The sequence below is a fragment of the Heptranchias perlo genome, chromosome 15, assembly GCF_035084215.1.
Source record: "Heptranchias perlo isolate sHepPer1 chromosome 15, sHepPer1.hap1, whole genome shotgun sequence".
NCBI classification, from domain to species: Eukaryota; Metazoa; Chordata; class Chondrichthyes; order Hexanchiformes; family Hexanchidae; genus Heptranchias; species Heptranchias perlo.
This window is the reverse complement of record NC_090339.1, coordinates 31,021,479-31,044,414: the sequence shown is the minus strand read 5'-3', so window position 1 is coordinate 31,044,414 and position 22,936 is coordinate 31,021,479. Positions and strand designations below refer to the sequence as shown.

At 42.0% G+C, this 22,936-nt stretch overlaps 1 protein-coding gene and 1 long non-coding RNA gene across 2 annotated transcripts in view; one reads left to right on the top strand and one right to left on the bottom strand.

The window, feature by feature from the left end:
* LOC137332962 (uncharacterized) overlaps positions 1–22,224 on the bottom strand; it is a 33,862-nt gene extending 11,638 nt beyond the window's left edge. Inside the window, exons 1-2 of the long non-coding RNA XR_010965768.1 lie at positions 22,047–22,224; positions 21,123–21,233 (exon numbers count right to left, since the gene is read on the bottom strand). This is a non-coding gene — a long non-coding RNA (uncharacterized lncRNA). The remainder of the gene's footprint in view (positions 1–21,122; positions 21,234–22,046) is intronic.
* xpnpep2 (X-prolyl aminopeptidase (aminopeptidase P) 2, membrane-bound) overlaps positions 22,180–22,936 on the top strand; it is a 75,517-nt gene continuing 74,760 nt past the window's right edge. The window contains exon 1 of the mRNA XM_067997009.1: positions 22,180–22,288. Coding sequence (XP_067853110.1) covers positions 22,240–22,288 — 49 coding nt within the window. The 5' untranslated portion in view covers positions 22,180–22,239. The remainder of the gene's footprint in view (positions 22,289–22,936) is intronic.

Below are 22,936 nucleotides of genomic sequence, written 5' to 3'. Positions count from 1 at the left end.
CAGTTTGATAGCACATAGGGGTCATGGGAGGTGGTGTAGAGGTAGAGTTGAATATCATCAGTCTACATGTAGAAGCTGACAACATGATGATGTCACCAAGGGGCAGCATACAAACGAGAAAGAGGAGGGAGCTAAGGATATACCCTAGGGGGTTTGCAGAGGCGGCAATGCTGTGCAACATTTCCCAGATTCCCAGAGAACAGTGGATGTATGTTGGCCTGCGATCCATTATAAATTACCACGGAGAAGATTATCTGAGTCTAATAACTGTGAAGATGATTATGACGTTGGAGGCTTCTCAGTTTACAGAAATGTGAGAAGTTTGTTTGTCTAAATAGCTGTGTGACAGTCATGAGGAATTCTTCAAAGAGATTCAAAAACATTCTGGTATAAACCAGCTGCACAGAGAGCTTCAAGGAGGGCTAAAATGATGCAACTAATAAACTGCTGAAGGATTTGTGAAAAACAGGATGTCAAATAGATGCACTATTGCATTGTTACTGCATGAAGTGTTTGTCAAATCTCATCAGGAATACTGTGTGTAGTCCTGGTCATCTAATCACAGGAAGGATATCATTGCTCTCAGGAGCATACAGAGGTGAGCAACAGATATGATTACAAGTATTAGTTAAAAGGAAAGGTTGAGGAAACTTTGTTTTCTTTGGAAAGGAGGAGGCCTAGAGATGACTTAATTGAAGTTTTTAAAATTCTGAAGGGAATTAATAAAGTTCATCCAGATAGATTTATCACTATGGCAAAGTGCTCAACACAAGGTGAACAAGTTCAAAATTAGGAAGTTATCGTTCCCCTTTTGTAGCAAAACTTGTTCTCCATCACAATCAAATGGTGGGTGGAATAATTGGGGTGCATCTCAATTAGAACATGTGATGTTTGCCTTCAATTCGCATTTGGAGAAGTACTAGTGAGTCTCACTCCTCTTTTTGGGACATCTAAAAAAAATTCCCATCCTCTTTGGATACCCAAACTATCTCCCAGGAGGTGAACACAGGGCAGCACACAAGTAGTATGCAAGCCTCATTAGTGCCCTTATTAAGCCTGGCATAGAATATCACTTAACCAAATCACCAAATAATGGAGGTGAAATTGCAATCCCTGGACCCCAACAATACCCAGGGGCATACTCAAATACATTTTGTCAACCCTTAAGCACTATCTACTCACAGCATATGCATTGGCACATGATGTCCTCTGTTGCCTTCAGAGGTCGAAGATCAACCATGATCTTATTGAATGGAGGAGCAGGCTCGAGGAACCGTATGGACGATGCCTGCTCCTATTTCTTATGTTCTTATAACCTCAACAACAAAAATAATGTTTTTTCCTGTAAGTGCCAAGCAAATTTAATATATCAACCTCACAAACTCATTGATGAGTATTAGCCATGGCTTACTGGTAGCACTGTTCCTTCTGAGTCAGAAGGTTATGGGTTCCAGCTCTACTCCAAAGATTTGAGCACATAATCTAGGCTGACATTTCAATGCAATACTGAGGGAATAATGCACTATTGGAGGTGCTGCCTTTCGGAGACATTAAACTGAGATCCCAAGGCACAATTCAAAGACAAACTAAGGAGTTTTCCTAATGTCCTGGTCAATATTTATCCTTCAACCAACATCACAAGAACAGATTATCTGGTCATAATGGACTAGAAGCCAGAGGTCATGAGTTCAACTTCAATCAAATTCAATAAATCTGGTAACCTGTGGGCTAGAACCAGGAAAAATAACCATATTATTCCAGATTGTCCTAAAAACCCAATTGGTTCACTGATGTCCTTCAGGGAAGGGAGCCTGCCACCCCTACCTGGTCTGGCCTACATGTGACTCCAGTCCCAACTATATAGTTGCCTCCCATTTATAAATAATCACTATGAAGTTCAGTAATAAGGAGAAAGTTGGAATTACTACCGAGCACCATCACCACAAGAACTGAAATGGTTCAAGGAGAAGGCCCATCACCACCTCAGGCAATAAATCACTGCAGTCTTAGTGGTGATGGTTCCCCCCACAATGGTGTTAGGTAGGGAATTCCATGATATTGACCCAGCAATGACGAAGGAATGTTATGTGTCCAAATCAGGATGGTGTGTGACTTGGAAAAGAAGTTGGAGAGGATATTGTTCCCACAACATCGCTACTATTGTCCTTAGTGGTAGAGGTCACGGGGAAAGGAAGTGTTGTCGAAGTAATCTTGGTGAGTTGTTGCAGAACACCCTGTAGATAGTACGTACTCAGCCAGAGTGTGTCAGTAATGGAAGAATTGGATATTGAGTCCAGTGGCAGTTAAACTGATCAAGTGGACTGCACTATCCTGGATGGTGTCAAGCTTCTTTAGTATTGTTATGGCTGCATCCATCCAGGTGAATGGTGAGTATTCCATCACACTCCTGACTTGAGTCTTGTAGATGTTGGAGACTCTGCCTTGATCTTGTAGCCATAACATTGTTATAGCTGGTCCAGTTAAGCTTCTGGTCATATTGACTCAACAGCAATGAAGGAATAGCAATATGGTGACCCCCAAGATGTTGCTGGTATGGGATTCAGCAATGCTGGTGCTGTTGAGGGGAGAGGTGATTTGGCTTTTTCTTGTTCAAGATGATCATTGCCTGACAGTTATGTGTTGTAAATGTCCCATTGAAATCAACGATGGCTGAGAGATCCACTCCACTAGTTACCGCCCATGCGGTGAAGGTGAAAATTACCCACAGGGTGTTTGAGAGATGACCTTATTGATTATCTAAGATAGTAAATAGTATGGAAAAGGTTCATCTGGATTGCTATATTAAACTAAATGGTGGGAGTATGGCAAGGAGATACAGATTCAAATCGGTGAAAGGTATCAGGAAGTTTTTTATCACACCGAGTAATAAACATTTGGAATAGACTTGGAATCATTTAAAAACAATTAAATACAGCAATGATGGGGGAGGGGGGGACTATAGGCTCTTACTGGATGGATGAACTATGATGGGCCAATTGGCTTTCCTCATAGATAAGTTTCTTCTGAATCTTGTGAAATACATTTTATAGCTGTGCACAGTGACCATTGTCCTTGCAGTTGTTTTTTGCACGCACTTTAAGTGAATTACAGTGCCAAACAACCCTGCAAGGGATGTGGGGACACCAAACAGCTAGTCCCTAATCACCGTGACACTTGCAGTGTTTGTTTGGGAGTGATCTCTGATCGTTGTACATTTGTCACTAGTTCCTTATTACTATTTCCTTTACGGTGTTTGACAGGGTTTATGGGGTGTTGCAATGCCAAAATGCCCACTATATTAAACAGTTAATTCATGTTTTGTGAATTTTCAAGAAGTAAATGGTACTAAATTGGGTTGAATTCTGCAGAGTAAGATTGCAGCGAGAGCCATTGCTAATGATGTTGTTAGTTATTGAACATAATAGAACATCCCTTGCTCCCCAAAAAAATTCAGTGATAAAAGTTTGGCTAATATTCAGCAATCAGGGTATTAAATACTATTTAGAGCATTTTTTGGCCTCATAGACCTCGGCTGAACTATCATAGGGAATATCCAAAATTAGCTAATGGAATGTTTTAAGAGGAAAGCATTTGGAATTTCCAAGCTTTTTTAGAGAGGTGTTTGACTAGAATCTGCTCTGTTAGTGCTTAGCCATGTTTTGGAAAAAGAACATGAACTTGTAACTTTCCCCAAAAATCAGTTTCTAAATCTGGGCAAGTCATGAGATGACCTGGCATAATGCCTCCAGTTATTAATCAGAATAGTGGAGTGACTGGAAAGTGTGTGCATGGCCCTAGCCATTCATCTAGCTTTGCATTTGAATTATACATTTTCAATACATTATATAAAACATGCGTTTTTGGACAGATGTAGTCACTGGTTTCACTAAATGCCTTAGCAGCCATGACAACCATAGCTGCACGTATCATGAACAGGTCTGATGGACACAATTAGGGATCTGTCCTAACCACTGGATAAAATATTGGGATAGAATTTCTGTTACGGGTACGATGCCACTAGCCGTGAGCTCCCAAAAGTTCAAGGCTAGTAGCATCCATTTTATATTCTTTCTTCCCCCTATTCATTCACTGGGGCCAATTGTCACACACTCTAACAAGTGCAAACAGGGCACTAACAGGATAAAAATGGTGGTGCAGTGCTTACCACCCTTTGAAAGGTGCACTTGTGAGATGGCTGCCGCTATCTTGACTTAGGTTAGGACCATGGTGCTCCAGGCGTTTCCAGAGCCAGCATTATTTAAATATTTAAATAGCGGCCCTATAACGCAGATAGGACTGACCATGGCTGACACCTTAAGAGCCCAGTCAGGTATAAAACGTTAGAAGAGTGTGGAGTTTAGATTCAGTGGGAGTGATTGCTACCACTGAGCCACGGCTAACATCATAAATCTGTAAACGCAACTGATAAATAGTATTTTATATTTATATTGAGCAGTTATAAACCTGGCATACCAAAGTATACTTTGTATCCTCAATAGTAACATTCCATGTGACCTACTAACTACTTACCAGCACAATGTGTCATTCTCATTGTTCAGAAATGGAATTAAAGCCAAAGTTGAAAGTTTGTGTTTCTAATCCTCCCTGAACACAAGGAATACAATTGTAAACAATTATACAACACCAAGTTATAGTCCAGCAATTTTATTTTAAATTCACAAGCTTTCGGAGGCTTCCTCCTTCCTCAGGTGAATGTTGTGGAAATGAAATCCTCGAAATGAAATCGCATTTATAAATCACAGAACAATGCTTGGTGATTACAGACAGTTTTTTCAACTGCCCGTTGCCAAGACAATCAGTGTGCAGACAGACAGGTGTTACCTACAAGGTCTCCGAATGTACAAATCACCAAAAAAAACAGAGATAGAGAGGTAGAAACATAGAAAAGACAGCAACTGACCCGTTATATTAAAAACAGATAACATTTGTTCGCTGGTACACGTGTACCAGCGAACAAATGTTATCTGTTTTTAATATAACGGGTCAGTTGCTGTCTTTTCTATGTTTCTACCTCTCTATCTCTGTTTTTTTTGGTGATTTGTACATTCGGAGACCTTGTAGGTAACACCTGTCTGTCTGCACACTGATTGTCTTGGCAACGGGCAGTTGAAAAAACTGTCTGTAATCACCAAGCATTGTTCTGTGATTTATAAATGCGATTTCATTTCGAGGATTTCATTTCCACAACATTCACCTGAGGAAGGAGGAAGCCTCCGAAAGCTTGTGAATTTAAAATAAAATTGCTGGACTATAACTTGGTGTTGTAAAATTGTTTACAATTGTCAACCCCAGTCCATCACCGGCATCTCCACAACAAGGAATACAAGTTAGTGTTAAAAAAAACCTCTGAGGGAATTGTTCTGCATGTATTGTTTAAGATTCTTTTGGCACTAAATAAGTACAAAACAAAGAAATTTACCAGCAAGCAATAAGAATGGTGCCATTTGGTGTCCTGCATGGTAATTTCTTGTTGACAGAAAATTAAATCACAAAATTAAACATGGGTGGTGATTTTTAGCTGCTGGTCGCCTATTTCTCACCTAAAGTGGTAGTTGAAAATCACGGGGCACCTCGGCCGTCCCATTGATGGCCAAGGCCGGCTGGATGCGATTTTCAGATGAAGTCTATAAATGGGCGAGCAGCGTGCCTGCCTGTTATGAATGGGAGGCTGCTTAAATATGGAAATTTGTGTCCTATATTGGTAGTAGGACCCCATTTACAAAGCTCAGGTACAAATGGATAGTGTGCATGGCCCACACTCCTGCCCATTTTTACCAGGCGTTGAGTGGCCTAACTAGCAGTCCTCAAAGGGACTGCTGGAGGCCACTCAAGAAAAGGCCCAAAAATTGCTTTGGGAGAATTGTTGTGGGGCCAGAAGTTGCAGGATCACCTCCACTTCAGGACTTGCCTGAGAAACGTGGCTGGTGCACGAGCTGGCCGAAATTCATTAGGCCTCGACCAATGAGCTGCATCAGGGTGCCCAATTAGCGCCTGCAGCTGACTGGTCTGAATATAATGAAGCTCAAAGATCAATTTAGGATGGTACTCAGGCCTGCCTCTTCTGGCGCACAATTCCAGTGTGCTACCATCAAATTTAACCTCCACTGCCTTTAATATTATTCTCCCTGTGGCCAATGACTTTAAAAATGATTTTAATAGGTTACTTCACAGTTTTCCTTTCAGCCATCTACGCAGTGTAATGGGTAAACCTAACCTGGTTTTGAAATAGGAGAGTGACTTATACATTGACTGTAAAGTAAAGATTAACATGACCAAGCTTAACTTTTAAACTTTGGCATCCTGTTTTTAATCCGGAATCTTTCCTTTATTTGCAACATTAGTAATGAGTTAGTTAACTTGTTCATATTGAATTCCTTGGTCATCTTGGTCTGACCCCTTGGGCCCGATGTTAGCAGGGTTGCAGGTTCTCGGCGGGGGGGCTATCGGGCGCGAGGGTAACGCGCCCGGTGAAATTAGTCAGCTTCCCGCGCGATCGTAGCATCCATTCCACTAATTGGATCCACTTACCTGCTCCTCCGGGTTCCCCACTGCTGATCTGCGCGTCGGGCGGGCTGCGCATGCACAGTAAGATCTGTCAGTTGGAGGAGCTCTATTTAAAGGGGCAGTCCTCCACTGACAGATGCTGCAACAAATAGAAAAAATTACAGCATGGAGCAGCCCAGGGGGAAGGCTGCTCCCAGTTTAATGATGCCTCACTCCGGGTATCAATACATGGGGTGAGGAGGAGGGGGAGGACAGAGATCTTCCTCCCGGCGTGCGGGAGGAAGCGGCCTGCCTCTGCCACCAGGAAGGCCTGGCTCGAGGTGGCAGAGAAGGTCACCAGCACAACCAACATATCGCCCACCTGCATACAGTGCAGGAGGCGCTCCAATGACCTCAGTAGGTCAGCCAAAGTGAGTACACGTAGTCTTTCCCCTACACTCCGTCTGCCACATCACTGCCCCCACCCCACATCTCCTTCAGCATTGCCAACACTACTCTGTCACATCACCCCTCATACCCACTCAAACCTCATCCTCATCTTACCTGCACCTACTCACCTCGCCAGTACTCATCCCGCCACTACCACTCAGCCCAATCCTCATACAATCTCATGGCTCTCTCTCATACTCACCCTCTCGTGCATCTCTTTCACGGCCAGCCTCACTCAACCTGCCACTACCTGTGCTGCAGCCACAGGGCATGCATCGCATATGTGCACTAGGCAGCGTAAGGCAAACGTGTCGTGAGCATGAAGGGGATGCACAAGGGTGTTTGAGGGTTTGTCATGGGTGTTACTTATATTGAATTTCTGACCAACTCACATTACATATTATATTGGCACCACTACTGCCATATCTTCGCGAATCTTGTCCGGTTTGTGCAATAATGCCGTTTCCTGAGGATCACTATGAAGACCCACAACTGATGCCACCCATTGTGTCACTGCAGAGTGGGTGTAGGTGTATTTGCAGGGCTCTTTTGTGCAGACGACTGAGAGACATCGGCGATGTCCCCAGTTGTACACAGGAAGGATGCGGAGGAGAAGTTGTTGAGGGCAGTGGTGACTTTGATAGCAACAGGTAAGAAGATGGTGCTCTGGCCAACCGGGAGCAGCTCGGCATGAAGGAGGCTGCAGATGTCCACGACTACATGTCGAGTGACTCTGAGCCTCCGTGTGCACTGCTGCTCAGAGAGGTCCAGGAGGCTGAGCCTCGGTCTGTGGACCCTGTGGTGAGGGTAGTGCCCTCTGCGACGCATCTCTCTCTGCGGTAGCCCTCCCTCCTGCTGAACAGGTGGATGTGTCACAGCACTCTGTTGTGGAGCTCCACGTGTCAGAGGTGGACGGCGTGGATGGCGAGGTTGGTGATGCTGTTCGCCCTCCGAGGAGGTCATGACTGCAGCTACGGCGGCCCCCATCCACAAGATGTACATCTGAGGGGGTCCGCAAGGTAGGTACATGTCTCCGGACCCCGGGGTAAGTGTGCAGGTTGGTGGCTTTGACTGTCAGGAGGAGGGTGGTGGAGGCCAAACTTTGTCCCAAGTGACAGAGTGGCCTCCTGCAATGAGTGAGGGTCTCCCCCCCCACCCCACCTGTCAAATGGACCTTTGCAGCTGCCACAGGCTGACAGCTGCAACACGTCCATTTGACATGGGAGTGTTTCCCCCAGTGTTGGAAACAGTCCCAGTTTGCTCGAAAATCCCACCCCTCCTCACATAATCCCTTAATCAGGTCAGTTAATGACCTGAAATACCTAAATAAATACTTTCAAGTGGAACCCCGCTGGCTTTAATTGCCTGCGGGATTCCAACCAGCGGGGGCTGCGCGCGCACGCCGGCGCATCAGCGGGGAACCCGGAAGTGCGCGGGTTCGAGGCGGGCTCCGGTCCCGCGCCGGGATTCCCCGATTTTCGGAACCTCCCCCGCCAGGATAGCGGGTGCTAAAATGACGCCCCTTGTTTCATATCTATCATGCCTCCTGTTCATTTTTAGACTTGGCAACAGGTGGCATTCCTATCTATATATAGGAAAGTAACTTATACATTGACTGTAAAGTAGGGAATTGACATGAACAGATAGAAACCGTACACCAGATGTTAGTGTTTGATTTCCACCCTGCCCTCCGGCCCATACTCCATAATTCCTTCAAACACACCAACCCCCCCCCCAACCCCTTATTACCCAACTCTTCTTATCACCCTCACTCACAATCTGCTTTCCTTAAACTGACAAGGTGAGTACACAGCTTTAACTTTTAACAGAAATTATTTAAAGTCTATTTCAGGCATGCTTTCAAATTTTTCACTGTATCTCTTAATCCTGATCTTTCCTTTATTTGCAAGACAATTAATAAGCTTTGTGGATCTTTTACTTTTAATTAGGCTTAAACTACATATTGATGGTAAAGTTGTGAAATAATGCTATTTTCCACATTCTCACATGGTAATTATGTTGATCTGAGAAGAAAGGTTCAGGATAGAGATGATTGACCTAGGAAATAATTTATTGCTGCTCTATGGAAAGTGGTTCAGATGATTAACATTGTGAGTAAAAAACAGATCACATTCAATAATTTCAGATTCTGTTTTTTTATCATTTACTGTATAGAAGTATTAACTACAAGTAATGTAGGATAACAAAAGGTGGATACCAGTAGCTTTTTATGATAAATAAATACTTCAATTGGATAAAATACTCTTGGAGTTTACACTCTGTCCTGGTTGTGGTAATTTTGTGTTGTATTCGGAACGGTGACGCTGTCTTCCCTTACCTACAGGCTGCTTCCAATATTAGTCTTGCATTGTGTAGCCATAAATCTTTATTTTTGAGGAAATGAGCATTAAATAGTCCTTTGTTTTAACAAACCTATCTTTGCAAAGGTTGCACTTTTCTCAATGCCTTCTGGTTTGGGCAGATTATATCTATCATCCCAGTTTTTATCTCCAGTATCGCTACACTGTTTTACATTGTCTGGGACTCTCTTTTCTCACCTCTTTTACTTTTTCCTGCCCCCCTCCCCCCAACCTGGCACTGAAACACAGCCCAGAGGGGAGAGAATAGACTAATACTGAATCTAGGAATTTTGCCATGAAAAGATGTCTGTGTAATTCTTCTGTGAGTTGATCTTATTCTGTGTGCTATTTTTAATACACCTATCTTTAATTGCTGCTCTATAGTTAACATCTTCATGTAAATTCCTTTCTGTGCTCTTCTAATGCATTTAGATTAAATGGGTTAACTGCATTAATATAGTGCAGACAGAAATTTGTGGTAAAATAATGTAGGTAGATAATTATACTAATGTGTTAACCAGTGCACTTAAAATGTGCACAGAGAAAAGTAAATTTTTAAGGATAGTATTAAATTAAAAGAGTTTTACAATGTTGCCAAAAAAGAGTAGTAAGCCTGAGGATTGGGAGGGTTTTAGAAATCAGCAAAGGATGACCAAGAAATTGATAAAGAGGGAGAAAATTGAATATGAGAGTAAACTAGTAAGAAATATAAAAACAGATTGTAAGAGTTTCTAGAAGTATGCAAAAAGGAATAGATTAGCGAAAGGAAATGTGGGTCCCTTAGAGGCATTTACAGGAGAAATAATAATGGGGAATAAGGAAATAGCAGAGACATTAAACAAATATTTTGTATCTGTCTTCAGAGTGGAAGACACAAAAAAACGGGAAATCGCGCAGAACCAGGAGTCTAATGAGAGTGAGGAACTTAAAGTAATTAAGATTAGTAAAGAAAAAGTTCTCGAGAAAATAATGGGACTAAAAGCCGACAAATCCCCTGGACCTGATGGCCTACATCCTAAGGTTTTGAAAGAGGTGGCTGAAGAGATAGTGGATGCATTGGTTTTGATCTCCCAGAATTCCCGAGATTCTGGAACAGTGTAAGGAAATATAGGTTAAAGCATTATGGGGAACTAGGCTCAAAAAGGGTTAAATAGTCAAACCTTTAGCTGAAATTGCTATGTCACCAAATAGACTGCTTTTGAATTAACTTACTGCATCTACAGGATGCCTAACAGCCATATGCATCCTGTCTTTGCAAACTAAGGGAGGCACCATAACCGTACCTCCAACCTCCTTCAGACATACTGGAATGATGAAGGCCTATAGAGTGACTCATCAACTGTAGGGACTGACAAACATTATGCTAAGGATAGGGAGAAATAAGGGGGTCCCACAAGGCACTGCCTCTTCTGGATAACTACGTATTGTCCATATAATTGGGTAAATTAAGGGGTGTATTGGGGAAACTGTCTGATTGGATGTATTTTGTCACAGTTCCATTCTTTTGGGGTATATCTGGAGAGGTCTGAGACTTTGTTAGTGTAGAAGCAAGAGGAGCGAGAAACAGATACACCTTCTACCCAGAATGGAACAGCTAATATAATTCTTGTTCTGTACTGATAACTACTGCTTAGACACTTGCATGTGTTGATCCTTGGGTGAAGTTAATAAAGTAGCACTATATCCAATTGGAGTCAGGTTGAATCTTTTCCAAGAAACTGGCGACCGTGGCAGGACCTGACAGAGTGATATTTGTTTTCTTTAAACGAGGTCCCAGAGCTGAACTATTTGATCGGTTTGGGAAGGAAACTTTAGGGGCGTGCAGGTGACTTGCGTTATCTGCCAGTAGTCAATGAGTTCCATAATGGCCAGTTCTACGGAGGTAGAGATGGCATCAGTAAAGCAACTAGAGATACTAGACGTAGCGGAATTACTGCCTATGGTGGGGAATGATGAGGATAAAATCTATAAAAAGGTGGTTGATTATAATCAGAAACGAGTGGACGAGAAAAAGATTAAAATGGAGAAAGGTAGACAGTTGTTGGTCTATGCTGCACATCTCTTTGCATATCAAGGCGACCGGATAAGAGGCAACCTGGAAAAGGAGGTTTGCCAGGTAAAACGGATGTTAGCACAAGAAGTCAATAAATCATTTATGTTACAACAACAGCATAATACTAGTTGTACCGTGGCCGCACTCATGGTTGGAGCACAAGAAACTAAGGAGGAAATCAGGAGGTTAGAAAAGGTGAATGGTGATTTGAGGCAAGTATTGGGGAACTCGAGGGGAGCCCTTAATGGATAAACCAAACAGGGAAGCCGACCACACAAAATGCAGACTTGAAGTCTGCGAGTCATAGGGGAAACTGGGCTGCCAGGCCGCCATTAGTGTCGGCTATCACTACGGGGAGTCCAGACAGATATAGATGGAGATCAACTAGACAAAGAGGCAGTTGTAGAGTTTCTCGAAAGTGAACTGAGAAAGAGAATAGAACTTTCGGCTGGTTCCCCAGTACCCCCTTCTCATTCGTATTCTATGTCACTATAACCCTTCCGAACAGCAATGGAGGAGAAGGAGAAACCTTTTAAACAGGGGAGTAAAAACAAGCCTGAAGAAAGGTCTTTCCCACATAAGATTTTAAATCGGTTCAGAATTGAATTAAGTAGGAAACATTGGAGATTGAAAATGGAGTGCAAAGGTAAAGGATAAATAATTTAAAACAGGAGAAAAGGGAAGAGGGAAGATTCTGTCTCTCTTCTTCTGTTACAAACTAGAGGATTTTCTTTAGTTTGAGTGTTTTTAGTCTCTGCAAGTCTCTCTGAAAGAGTGTGTATGAGGTGTGAAAGTTTGCTGCTGGCTGCTCTGCTTGTTATTGGAGAAAGGGAGAGTATCACAAGCTACAGAATGTGTTCTTTTGTTTTCACTGTACTGTCTCTTTAAAAAGCCTGTCCTCATTGTGGGTGCTTTCTTTTCGCTGTTGCAGACTACGGCCCCTTTTTAATGCTTGTTATTTGTTTTCCTCTTTTGTGTAATGTAACAAAAATTTTGTTTAGTTGTGAAAGCAGTTATTTCCAGTATTTTCACAGTTTTTGGAAAGGTGCGCCTGAAGAACGAAACGAAAAATGATGTAATTTACTGGGTTTTAGTAAGCATGTGCTATATTGATAACTTTATCTGTTTTGTCTTGTGTTTAATTCTGATATTGCTGAATTAAAATTGGAGTTATTGAGGTTAATTAACCTATTAAATTGTGAAAAACAGACTTTTATTGTGGCCACATAAAATTCTGGTTCTTATATAAAAAAAATGTAAGCATCTCAAATTCCGGACATGAGATTATCACATAAAAATTGGCATTTTGAATTTCTTAAATGCTTAATGATTTGAAGTAAATGTTGAGTGATTTGAAGTTTAAGTTGTGTTGAGTATTGGTGAGCATGAATTGATGTATTTAAATATTGGGACATTTTGAAGTAACTCTATTTGTTTAATCATGTTTTAAGGTATACTGAAATGTGATCACTGTTAGCAAACTGATCCTTTGATCTTGTGATTGATGGTGATCATAACAAAGTGACCTTGAAGGGAAAAAAAGAATGATTAAAGGATCTCTGCTATCTCAATGTTAACGATCTGCAGTAGTTAGATTGCACTGTAGAATTGTTTTATAGAATGTTTAAAGTTAATATAAGAAAATACTATTGATTTCTGCTGTTTTTAACAGATTTTTAATTACTAGGGATGGATAAAAATTGGTAAATCTTTTGTGCCTTCATGGCACATGTTTTGAAAATTGGAAGTTAGAGAAGCTGAAATTTATTATCCAGAGTTTAATTGTATTAGGATCTTTGTGCAAGTTATCACTGTTATAAAAGCACAAAAACCTTTTGGAATAAGATCAATTTGAACTTCTTTAAAGCATTTCTGTTTTAATGACATTAGAGCTAAAAAAAACTGCTTCAAAAGCAAAATACTGCAGGGATGCTGGAAATCTGAAATAAAAACAGAAAATGCTGAAAATACTCAGCAAGTCAGGCAGCATCTGTGGACAATGAAACAGAGTTAATGCTTCAGGTCGATGACCCTTCGTCAGAGCTGGAAGAAATTAAAGATTAAACAGTTTTTAAGCAAATACAGAGTCAGGGGAGGGGAGGAAAGAACAAAAGAGAAGGTCTCTGATAGGCTGGAGGGCATTTAAATTAAATGACAAAAGGGATGATGGTGCAAGGCAAGGAGGGTGGTAATGGGACAAGTAAAGAAACAAAAGATGGGTCTAGAGGAGCTGTAAAAGGCAAAAGCAGAACCATTAGCAGCAGCATCCCTTTTGTCATCATTTAATCACTCCTGCCCTCCACCCTATCAGAGACCTTCCCTTTTGTTCCTTCCTCCCTTCTCACCCTCCGCTGGCTCTGTATTTGCTTAAAAACTGTTTAATCTTCAACTTCTTCCAGTTCTTACGAAGGGTCATCGACCTGAAATGTTAACTTTGTTTCTTTCTCCACAGGTGCTGCCTGACTTGCTGAGTATTTCCAGCAATTTCTGTTTTTATTTTTAAAAAACTGCTTTTGTGATTGACTCCTCCCCACCCCCTAAATTTCTAAGCATGTTAATCAGCTGACTCATAAGTGGTTTTATTGTCCCTTAATGAGAGATAGAGAGAAAACTTGGGAGTTAGGCTCCCCTATGTTCTTCTGGCGCAGTGCTTTAGTTACGCGTATAAGATTTTTAAGTTTCTTAATTTAAGTGCATATTTCCCCATGATGACAGAAGGAAATCATGAATTGACAAATTAACTCCTTGGGCTCTCGAGAAGAACCACAATGGATTTCCTGTTATTCTTTTCTTTTACACAGGGAACTATGGTTTTCGGGACCGCTTAAGTATTGATAGTGCAGGATTACCAAGAGTAATTCTTTGACATACAAGTGGCTTCACAAAGTTACGGAGCAACCTTTGCTGCAGAAATGTTGGTGCAGGAAATGGTTCAGTGGTGTGAAGAATTTAAGACCTTATCTGCAGACATCGGCAGATCATAGAAGAATCATAGAAGCGTTACAGCACAGAAGGAGGCCATTCGGCCCATCGAGTCTGTGCCAATATCCAATATCACAGCTTGGTGACGATTTGGACTGAGACCTTGCCTCTCAAAAGCTCGGTTTTAACTAATTCAGGATTATTTGTTATTTTCCGAGATAGAGTGCTCGAGGGGGAGTAGATATGGGAGTTATATCGAAAAGTAATTACAAGCACTTCTGTCTCTACTGTAAAACCACAAAGCCTGGACATAATTTGTTTCTGAAATTGGAATGGATAAGGTAAATTGATATGCTGTTCAAGCACTCGAGAAGGGGAAATTTACCTGTAGTTTAAAGGGATAATCAAATTATATTTTAAAATATAAGGAGTCCAGTCCAAATGGTTCTTGTCCAATGCTGTGTATCAAGGAAGAAAGTATTCTGTGGGGGGAAATAAAATTGTACATTGACAAGTCCTGTCAGTCCAACAATACTACTCTCTGGAATTAGGATAATTTTGAAATGATGGAATGGACTCAGGCATAATGTAACTGGATGTTTTAGGAAATGAAAAGTGGTCCAAGAAGAATTTCAGTAAAATAAACCAAAAATGTATTGATATAAGAATGTAAGATAGGAATATGGGAAATAGGAGCAGGAATAGGCCATACGGCCTCCCGAGCCTGCTCTGCCGTTCAGTGAGATCATGGCTGATCTTCGGCTTCGGCTCCACTTTCCCGCTCGGTCCCCCATGTCCCTTGATTCCCTTCGAGTCCAGGGGTCTATTGATCTCAGTCTTGAATGTACTCGGTGACTGGGCATCCACGGCCCTCTTTGGTGGAGAATTCCAGGGATTCACAACCCTCTGAGTGGGGAGGTTCCTTCTCATCTCAGTCGTAGATGTCCGACCCCTTGTCCTGAGACTGTGCCCCCTAGTTCTCAACTCTCTGGCCAGGGGAGGCAGCCTCTCGAAGTCAGCCATGTCAAGCCCTTTCGGAATCTTCTATGTTTCGGTGGGATCACCTCTCATTCTTCTGAACTCGAGAGAGTGTGGGCCTGTTCTGCTCGCTCCCTCCTCGTGGGATGGCCCTTTCATGCCAGCAGTCAATCTGGTGAGCTTTCGTTGCACCGCCTCTGGGGTGGGGGTGTCCTTCCTTCGGTGGGGAGACCAAGACTATGCATAGTGCTCCACGTGTGGTCTCGCCAGAGCCCTGTGCAGTTGCAACACGTCTTCCTTGCTGTTATGCTCCAACCCCCTTGCAGTGGAGGCTGGCATGCAATTTGCCTTCCGAATTGCTTGCTGTACTTGCTTGTTGGCTTTCTGTGTTTCGTGTGCAGAGACGCCCAGATCCCTTTGATGGTTTCTCACCATTTGGAAGGTGTTCCGTTTTTCTATTCTTCCTATTGGAGTGATTAACCTCACATTTCCCCGCATTATACTATTCTGCTGCCGCTGCTCTTTTTGAATCTCCTCAGGCCTCTTCCGTGGTGCTCCGGTTATTATAACAATATCTACAGCTTCTTTTTCCTCATAATATTTCTTGAAGGGATTCGCAAAATTTCACATGTTTCCCCCCCCCCCCCCCGAAGATTTATTGGAGTTATTAAAAAATAACCCTGGTGTGACTGTGTTCTAAACAAGCCAGGGCCTCTCAAAATGGCTGCAGTCAGACACATGGCCAAAGGCCTGCAGCATTTGAAACTGGACACCTTTCCACAAGGGCAGACAGGGATTTTTTTGAACAATGCAGGGAGACAAGCAGTTGCATTCACGCCCTGAGGCAAGCCATCAGAAGTAATCCCACCTAAAGTGAACCATCAAGGAACATTCAGGAACAATGGAAAGCAGTTATGGAACTCATCAGTACAGATACCGGCCATTATGTAAATGGGCCAGAGATTGGGGTCCTTTGTCTCACATTTTCATGCTCAAATCGAACAATGGAGCAAGCTGATGAGGCACGGAAAAAAAAACCTGATACCGGGAGGATATAACTGGGGCTTCCCAGAATCTCTCTCTCTCTTCTCTTGGCCTGGTGTCCTGTCTGTCTGCTAGCAACTAAGAAGGAAGGCCATCCAGTAAACCTCGCAACCACATGTCGACGGAAGCAGCAGGGCACAGGGGCCAGGCCTTTTCATCTGTTTCACCGGTGAGCATTAATTTTCTGGCTGCCACAAGACAACCTAGCTAGGTGTAAGGGTGGGAGTTAAAGGGGTATTGCTAAAATTGTGATTTTAGAATTTTCCCTCGATGTGTCCGTTTCTTCCACCCCGTTAAGTGTAAGACTGTATTGTATCCATAGCGATTTCTTTTTTATCTTCTGTATAACCCTGTTTACCTTGTAGTTTTAGTTTTCTTATTAATAAACATTGGTTTTCCTTGTACCAATCCACTGTTCGTCTGTCCTAGTTACTGCCCGATAAGTCCTCAGCTCAGAATCAGGAAGGGGAAAGCGATTCGCAACCGCACAGCGGGCAGGACAGCTCAGGAAAAACATAACTGGCTGACCTATAATAAGCCTGAGAAACAGTAAAAACCCCTTACATTCTGAACATTTTTTCCATGGCACATGTCATATGTCCGGTTATTTACCAGACGGTAAATATTGTATTGGACAGTAAAGTTCCTCCAGGGCTCATGAAGGAGATGAAATGGTAACATAATAGGATGTATAAAATTGGATGAGAGGAAGTGATTGAGGATATAAGATAGAGACAGGGAAATTACACCACCAAATGGGAATCGCCCTAGGTGATTATAGGTGAATTTCAGGAACCAAACCAAAAGGGTTAGGAAAATATGTGTGAGTGCATCCACGAGTAACATAAATCACCAGGGCATGATTTACTAAAGATATCAATCTGGTATAAATGTACAATCTGGTGAAAGTCAGGAAAGTGTAGTAGAGAATAATTAATTGATAGCTTTCTCATGGAGATTTTGTGTCCTTTTCTACACTGAACAATGAAAAAAACTGCATTTGTTAGCCTGGCCACTACCTGAGACACCAGGACCAGGCAGGGGGAGATAAGCAAAGATCTCCAGACACTCCCCGATCTTTTGATAAGATAACCTGAAAGCCCAAGAATGGCTACAGTGGACATGAAAGAAACAAATGTATGTTGCCATCAATGGGAAACAGAGACCAGGATGAAGAACGTGATTACAAAGGCCTATGGCCTGGTGAGCTATTAGAACCACACTTTAAACAGAGCAGCTGCTCTTACAGGATTGAATCTTACTGGACATATGACGTGTGCCATGGAAAACACGTTCGGAAATATCATGAGGAAAAAGAAACTGGCCAGCAGGAAGTTAATATTATGATATGTTGCGTGTGAGGCAACTAGTACGCGGAAATGCGTGATGAAGATGCACTGACGAATGGGTCCCAGACATGCTCAGTTACTTGACAACGACATGAAATGGTTAATGTGGCTCAGGAGAGCGAAAAACCTTTTAACCAAGGCACTGACACATGCTCCAGATAAACTGACCAATTAATGAAACAATCAGGAAATACTGGTACCAATCAGAGGGATTGAAATTAAATAAAGAGGGAGATAGTGATTTGGATTTCCAAAACTCAGGGTTAGGTTCCTTTCAGTTAACAATAAAATTGGGCTAGAGAGAAATTATTCACAAGATGGATATTAGTAAAAGGAGAACTGGAGAATCTTTTAAGCCCATGATGTCTTGAAATTATGCTGTGCTCCTTGAAATATCTGCCTAAAAAACTTGGTCGACATGCTAATAACCTAGAGATAGCGACCCTGTTGCAGCAAGGTAAGAAATAAGTTGAGAGAGGAGTCGAAGGTAACTCCTCCTTCTCAAGGTGGGGAACTGTAAGGAAATATAGGTTAAGGTATTTAGGGAAACTAGCTCGGAAAGGATTAAATAATCAAAACTTTAGCTGAAAATGCTGTGTCACCAAATGGACTGCTTTTAAATTAACTTACAGCATCTACAGGATGCCTAACAACTATGAGCATCCTGTTATTGCATACTAAGGGAAGCACCATTACAGTACCTCCACTCCTTCAGACGTAATGGAATGATGAAGCTAGCTAGAACTCCCGTTATCTTCAAGGCCTATAGGGTGACTCATCAACTGCAGGCACTGAGAAACATTGTGCTAAGGATAAGGAGAGACAAGGGGGCCACAAAGCACTGTTTCTTCTGGACAACTACGTATTGTCCATATGATTGGATAAATTAAGGGGCGTATTGAGGAAACATCCTGATTGGAAGTATTTTGCCGCAGTTCCATTCTTTCGGGGTATAACTGGAGAGGTCTCAGACTTTGTTAGTGTAGAAGCAAGAGGAGTGAGAAGTGGACACACTTACCCAGAACGGAACGGGTAATATAAATCTTGTTCTGTACTGCTAATTACTGCTTATGCATGTGTTGATCCTTGGGTGAAGTTAATAAAGTATCACTATATCCAATTGGAGTCAGATCGAATATTTTCCAAGAATGGTCCCCTTGGATTGGAAGGTAGCAAATCAAAATAAAGAGGGACATAGTAATCAAGAAAGGAGGAAGAAAGAAAACAGGGAGGCCACTTAGCCGGACATCAGTAATAGGGAAAATGCTAGAATCTATTATTAAGGACATAGTAACAGGGCACTAAGAAAATCATAATATAATTAGGCAGAGTCAGCATGGTTTTATGAAAGGGAAATCGTGTTTGACAAATCTATTAGAATTTTTTGAGGGTGTTTTTAGCAAGGTAGAAAAAGGGGAACCAGTGGATGTGGTATATATGGATTTTCAAAAAGCATTTGATAAGGTGCCACACAAGAGGTTATTACACAAGATTACTGCTCGTGGGATTGGGGGGGGATATATTAGCACAGATTGAAGATTGGTTAATGGACAAAAAACAGAGTAGGAATAAACGGGTCATTTTCGGGTTGGAAGTTTGTAACTAGTGGTGTGCTTCAAGGATCGGTGCTTGGGTCTCAACTGTTTATAATATATATGAATGACTTAGATGAGGGGACCGAGTGTAATGTATCCAAGTTTGCTGATGATACAAAGCTAGGTGGGAAAGTAAGCTGCAAAGGGATATAGACAGGTTAAGTGAGCAAACGAGAAGGTGGCAGATGGAGTATAACGTGGGGAAATGTGAAATTATCCACTTTGGTAGGAAGAATAGAAAAGCAGAATATTTTTTAAAAGGTGACAGACTAAGAAATGTTGGTAAATGTTGGTAGTCAGAGGGATTTGGGTGTCCTTGTACATGAATCACAGCAAGTTAACATGCAGGTGCAGCAAGCAATTAGGAAGGCAAATGGTATGTTAGGTTTTATTGCAAGGGGTTTGGAGTACAAGAGTAAGTACAAGAGTAAATATATTGATAGTGAAGAGGATAGCTGTAGACTCCAAGAAGATATCAATGGGTTGGTGGAGTGGTCGGAAAAGTGGCAAATGGAGTTCAACCCGGAGAAGTGTGAGGTAATGCATTTAGGGAGGGCAAACGGTAAAAGGAAATACGCAGTAAACGGGAGTATATTGAGAGGGGTAGAGGAAATGAGAGACCTTGGAGTGCATGTACACAGGTCCCTGAAGGTGGCAGTACAGGTAGATAAGGTTGTGAAGAAGACATACGGAATGCTCTCCATTATTAGCCGAGGTATAGAATTCAAAAGCAGAGATGTAATGATGGAACTGTATAAAACGCTGGTAAGGCCACAGCTGGAGTATTGTGCGCAGTTCTGGTCACCACATTACAGGAAGGACGTAATTGGTCTGGAGAAAGTGCAGATAAGATTTACAAGAATGTTGCCAGGGCTTGTAAATTGCAGATACGAGGAGAGATTGGATAGGCAGAGGTTGTTTTCCTTGGAGCAGACGAGGCTGAGGGGTGACTTGATTGAGGTGTACAAAATTATGAGGGGCCCAGATAGAGTAGACAGGAAGTACCTGTTTCCCCTAGTGGAGAGTTCAAGAACTAGAGGACATAGATTTAAGCTGATTGGCGGAAGAATTAAAGGGGACATGAGGATTGCATCTTCATGGTCCCTTGACCTGTTCTGTATCATTTTAACAAAAGCCATTACTTCCTATGTCTGATTTTTTACATGATATTTATCCTAGAAACTTGGCCAAGAATAGATTCTTCTAAAATATTTTTAAGAGAATTTTTTTTATGTATTGTTACTTCTCCCTGTCTTGCACTGCGTGGCCTGTGTAATTGTGAAGATGAAAGAGACACTTGTTTTAACAGATATGTTATGTGACCAATGTCAGAGATGATCAGCTAATGTTCGCGCATATCACATGAGAGTTAAGAGCATACTGTTATATAACAGCAACAACTTCCATTTATATAGTGTCTTTAACATAGAAAAACGTCCCAGGGTGTTTCTCGGCTCTGGAGGGCACAGGAAATCCAGTGCTGCTGCAACACGTAAATGTACAGGACACTAATTTAAAGTTTGGGAGCAAGGACTTTGAATTTTTCACAAATAATCATTTTGAGAGGGCTGCAGTAGGGTCCAGAGCCTCCAAGTTCACGGGCCCCACCATCAAGGTTTTATTGTCCCAGATGAGGGAAACAAGGGAGCATATATTTGGGATTGAGGGAAGGAGGGTAACATAAGGAATGGTCCAGACACAGTAGAAGAGAGTGGCTTTGGAAGTCAATGCCATCTCCACTAATCCCCGCACTGCAACTCATCGCTAAAATAAGTTCAATGAACTCACCAGGGTAGCCAAGATAAGAGGAGGCAATCAGACCTTGGAACAATGCACTGTAATAAACACATTTCCTAATTCCACCCACCTTGCCTTCACTGTGTTGAACACTTTCTACAACTTTCTGGCAATATGCAGGACATACCACATTATCCTGCACACCCCATTCCTTCACCAAAAGTGCACCTTCATTCATAACCTAAGATGAAAGGAAACAACGAACAGTTCACATGATATGTAGTTGCTCATTTCCTACACCGTTTAGCACTCTCATTAAGAAATGTTTACTGATCCTTGGGATGGTAAGTAGAGGGCCTTCCACTTTCTACTTCCTTCTTAAAAAAAGAAAGTGGCCCATTGCCATTGCCACCACCTAGAAGGACAAGGGCAGCAGGCACATGGGAACAACACCACCTGCACGTTCCCCTCCAAGTCACACAACATCCCGACTTGGAAATATATCACCGTTCCTTCATCGTCGCTGGGTCAAAATCCTGGAACTTCCTACCTAACAGCACTGTGGGAGAATCTTCACCACACGGACTGCAGCGGTTCAAGAAGGCGGCTCACCACCACCTTCTTGGGGAGTCAGGAGGTGAGTCACTCGCCGCAGAATACCCAGCCTCTGACCTGCATAATTCTTTCAGGATTCTTTTAAGATAACTCTGCATAATTCTTTCAGGATGAGCCTTTAACAAGGATTTAATTTCACTAATTTCCTTCAGATGATCAAGACTCATACGCCATCACTCTCCATGGGGGTTCTCCTGAGCATCTATCATAACTTGGGTGGAAGTTCCGCAGAAACCTTGGAGGAATGCCACAAATGGTGTTTATGCCGTTTCTTTGGGGTTTCGGTGGGTTGTTCACTGAAGTTACAGTGCACGATCAGGAATTCTATCCCGTAGTTGCAGAAGAAATGGACTTTGGTTCATTATTTTTTTCTACCAGTTTTCCCACCAACTTACTCAAACAACTTTTTTTCCAACTTAATACTCAGAGGAAAACTTACCTATAATTGCTGTTGGACTGTATAGAGGAGCCAATGATCCATAACTTAAGAACACGTATTTGTTTATGATGTGCCAACAACATATCCACGTGACCCATGGTTAAGCTTATTAAGGTTTGGCTGATTGTATGTTTTTTTTTCAGTTGGCTGTGCTCAAATCCATTGTGCAAAAGGGCAGACTCACGTTCGGAATATGAGACCTTTCTGCATTGCGGTCTGGACGTGGCTTCTGGTACTAGAAGGTGAATAAATTGATTTTTCTCATCTTCAAGCCGAGTTGCAACATTTCTTCAATCTTGTCATGACAATATTTTTCAACTTAGATTTCTGAGTTTTTTATTTACTGATAAAGGGAAGTTGTTAAGAATTGGGTTCTTGAAAATATGCAAGCAGCCTGCTCCCTTTTAAATCTTCTTGGGTTTCACAAATTTACTGAATATCCTGAATGAAGCTCATTGTGTTTAGCCCAGGATATTGCATTTCTTTCAAACAAAAATGCTGCACAATTTCCTTACGGCACATTTGTTGATTGTGTCTCATTGAGTAAATCAGTAACAACTTTCCAGCAAGTCGTTAATTGCTATGAAAGCTTTTAACAGTTTGTCAGTGCAGTTGGGATTGTCTTTCATTGTTATTAAATATTACATGGGTATTTATTATTCAGTATGAATAGATTGGATTGAATTTTCATGTTGCGTAGTAGTGTTTTTTTTAAATTTGTTCCCAGGGTGTGGTTTACACTGGCAGAGTCACACTTATTGCCCACCCTGAGAAGGTGGTGGTGGGCCTTCTCCTTGAATTGCTGCCATCCTTGTGGTGAAGGTACCCCCACAATGATGTTAGATAGGGAACGCTACGGCCCTGATATTTATGAGGAGGCGGGGCGAGAT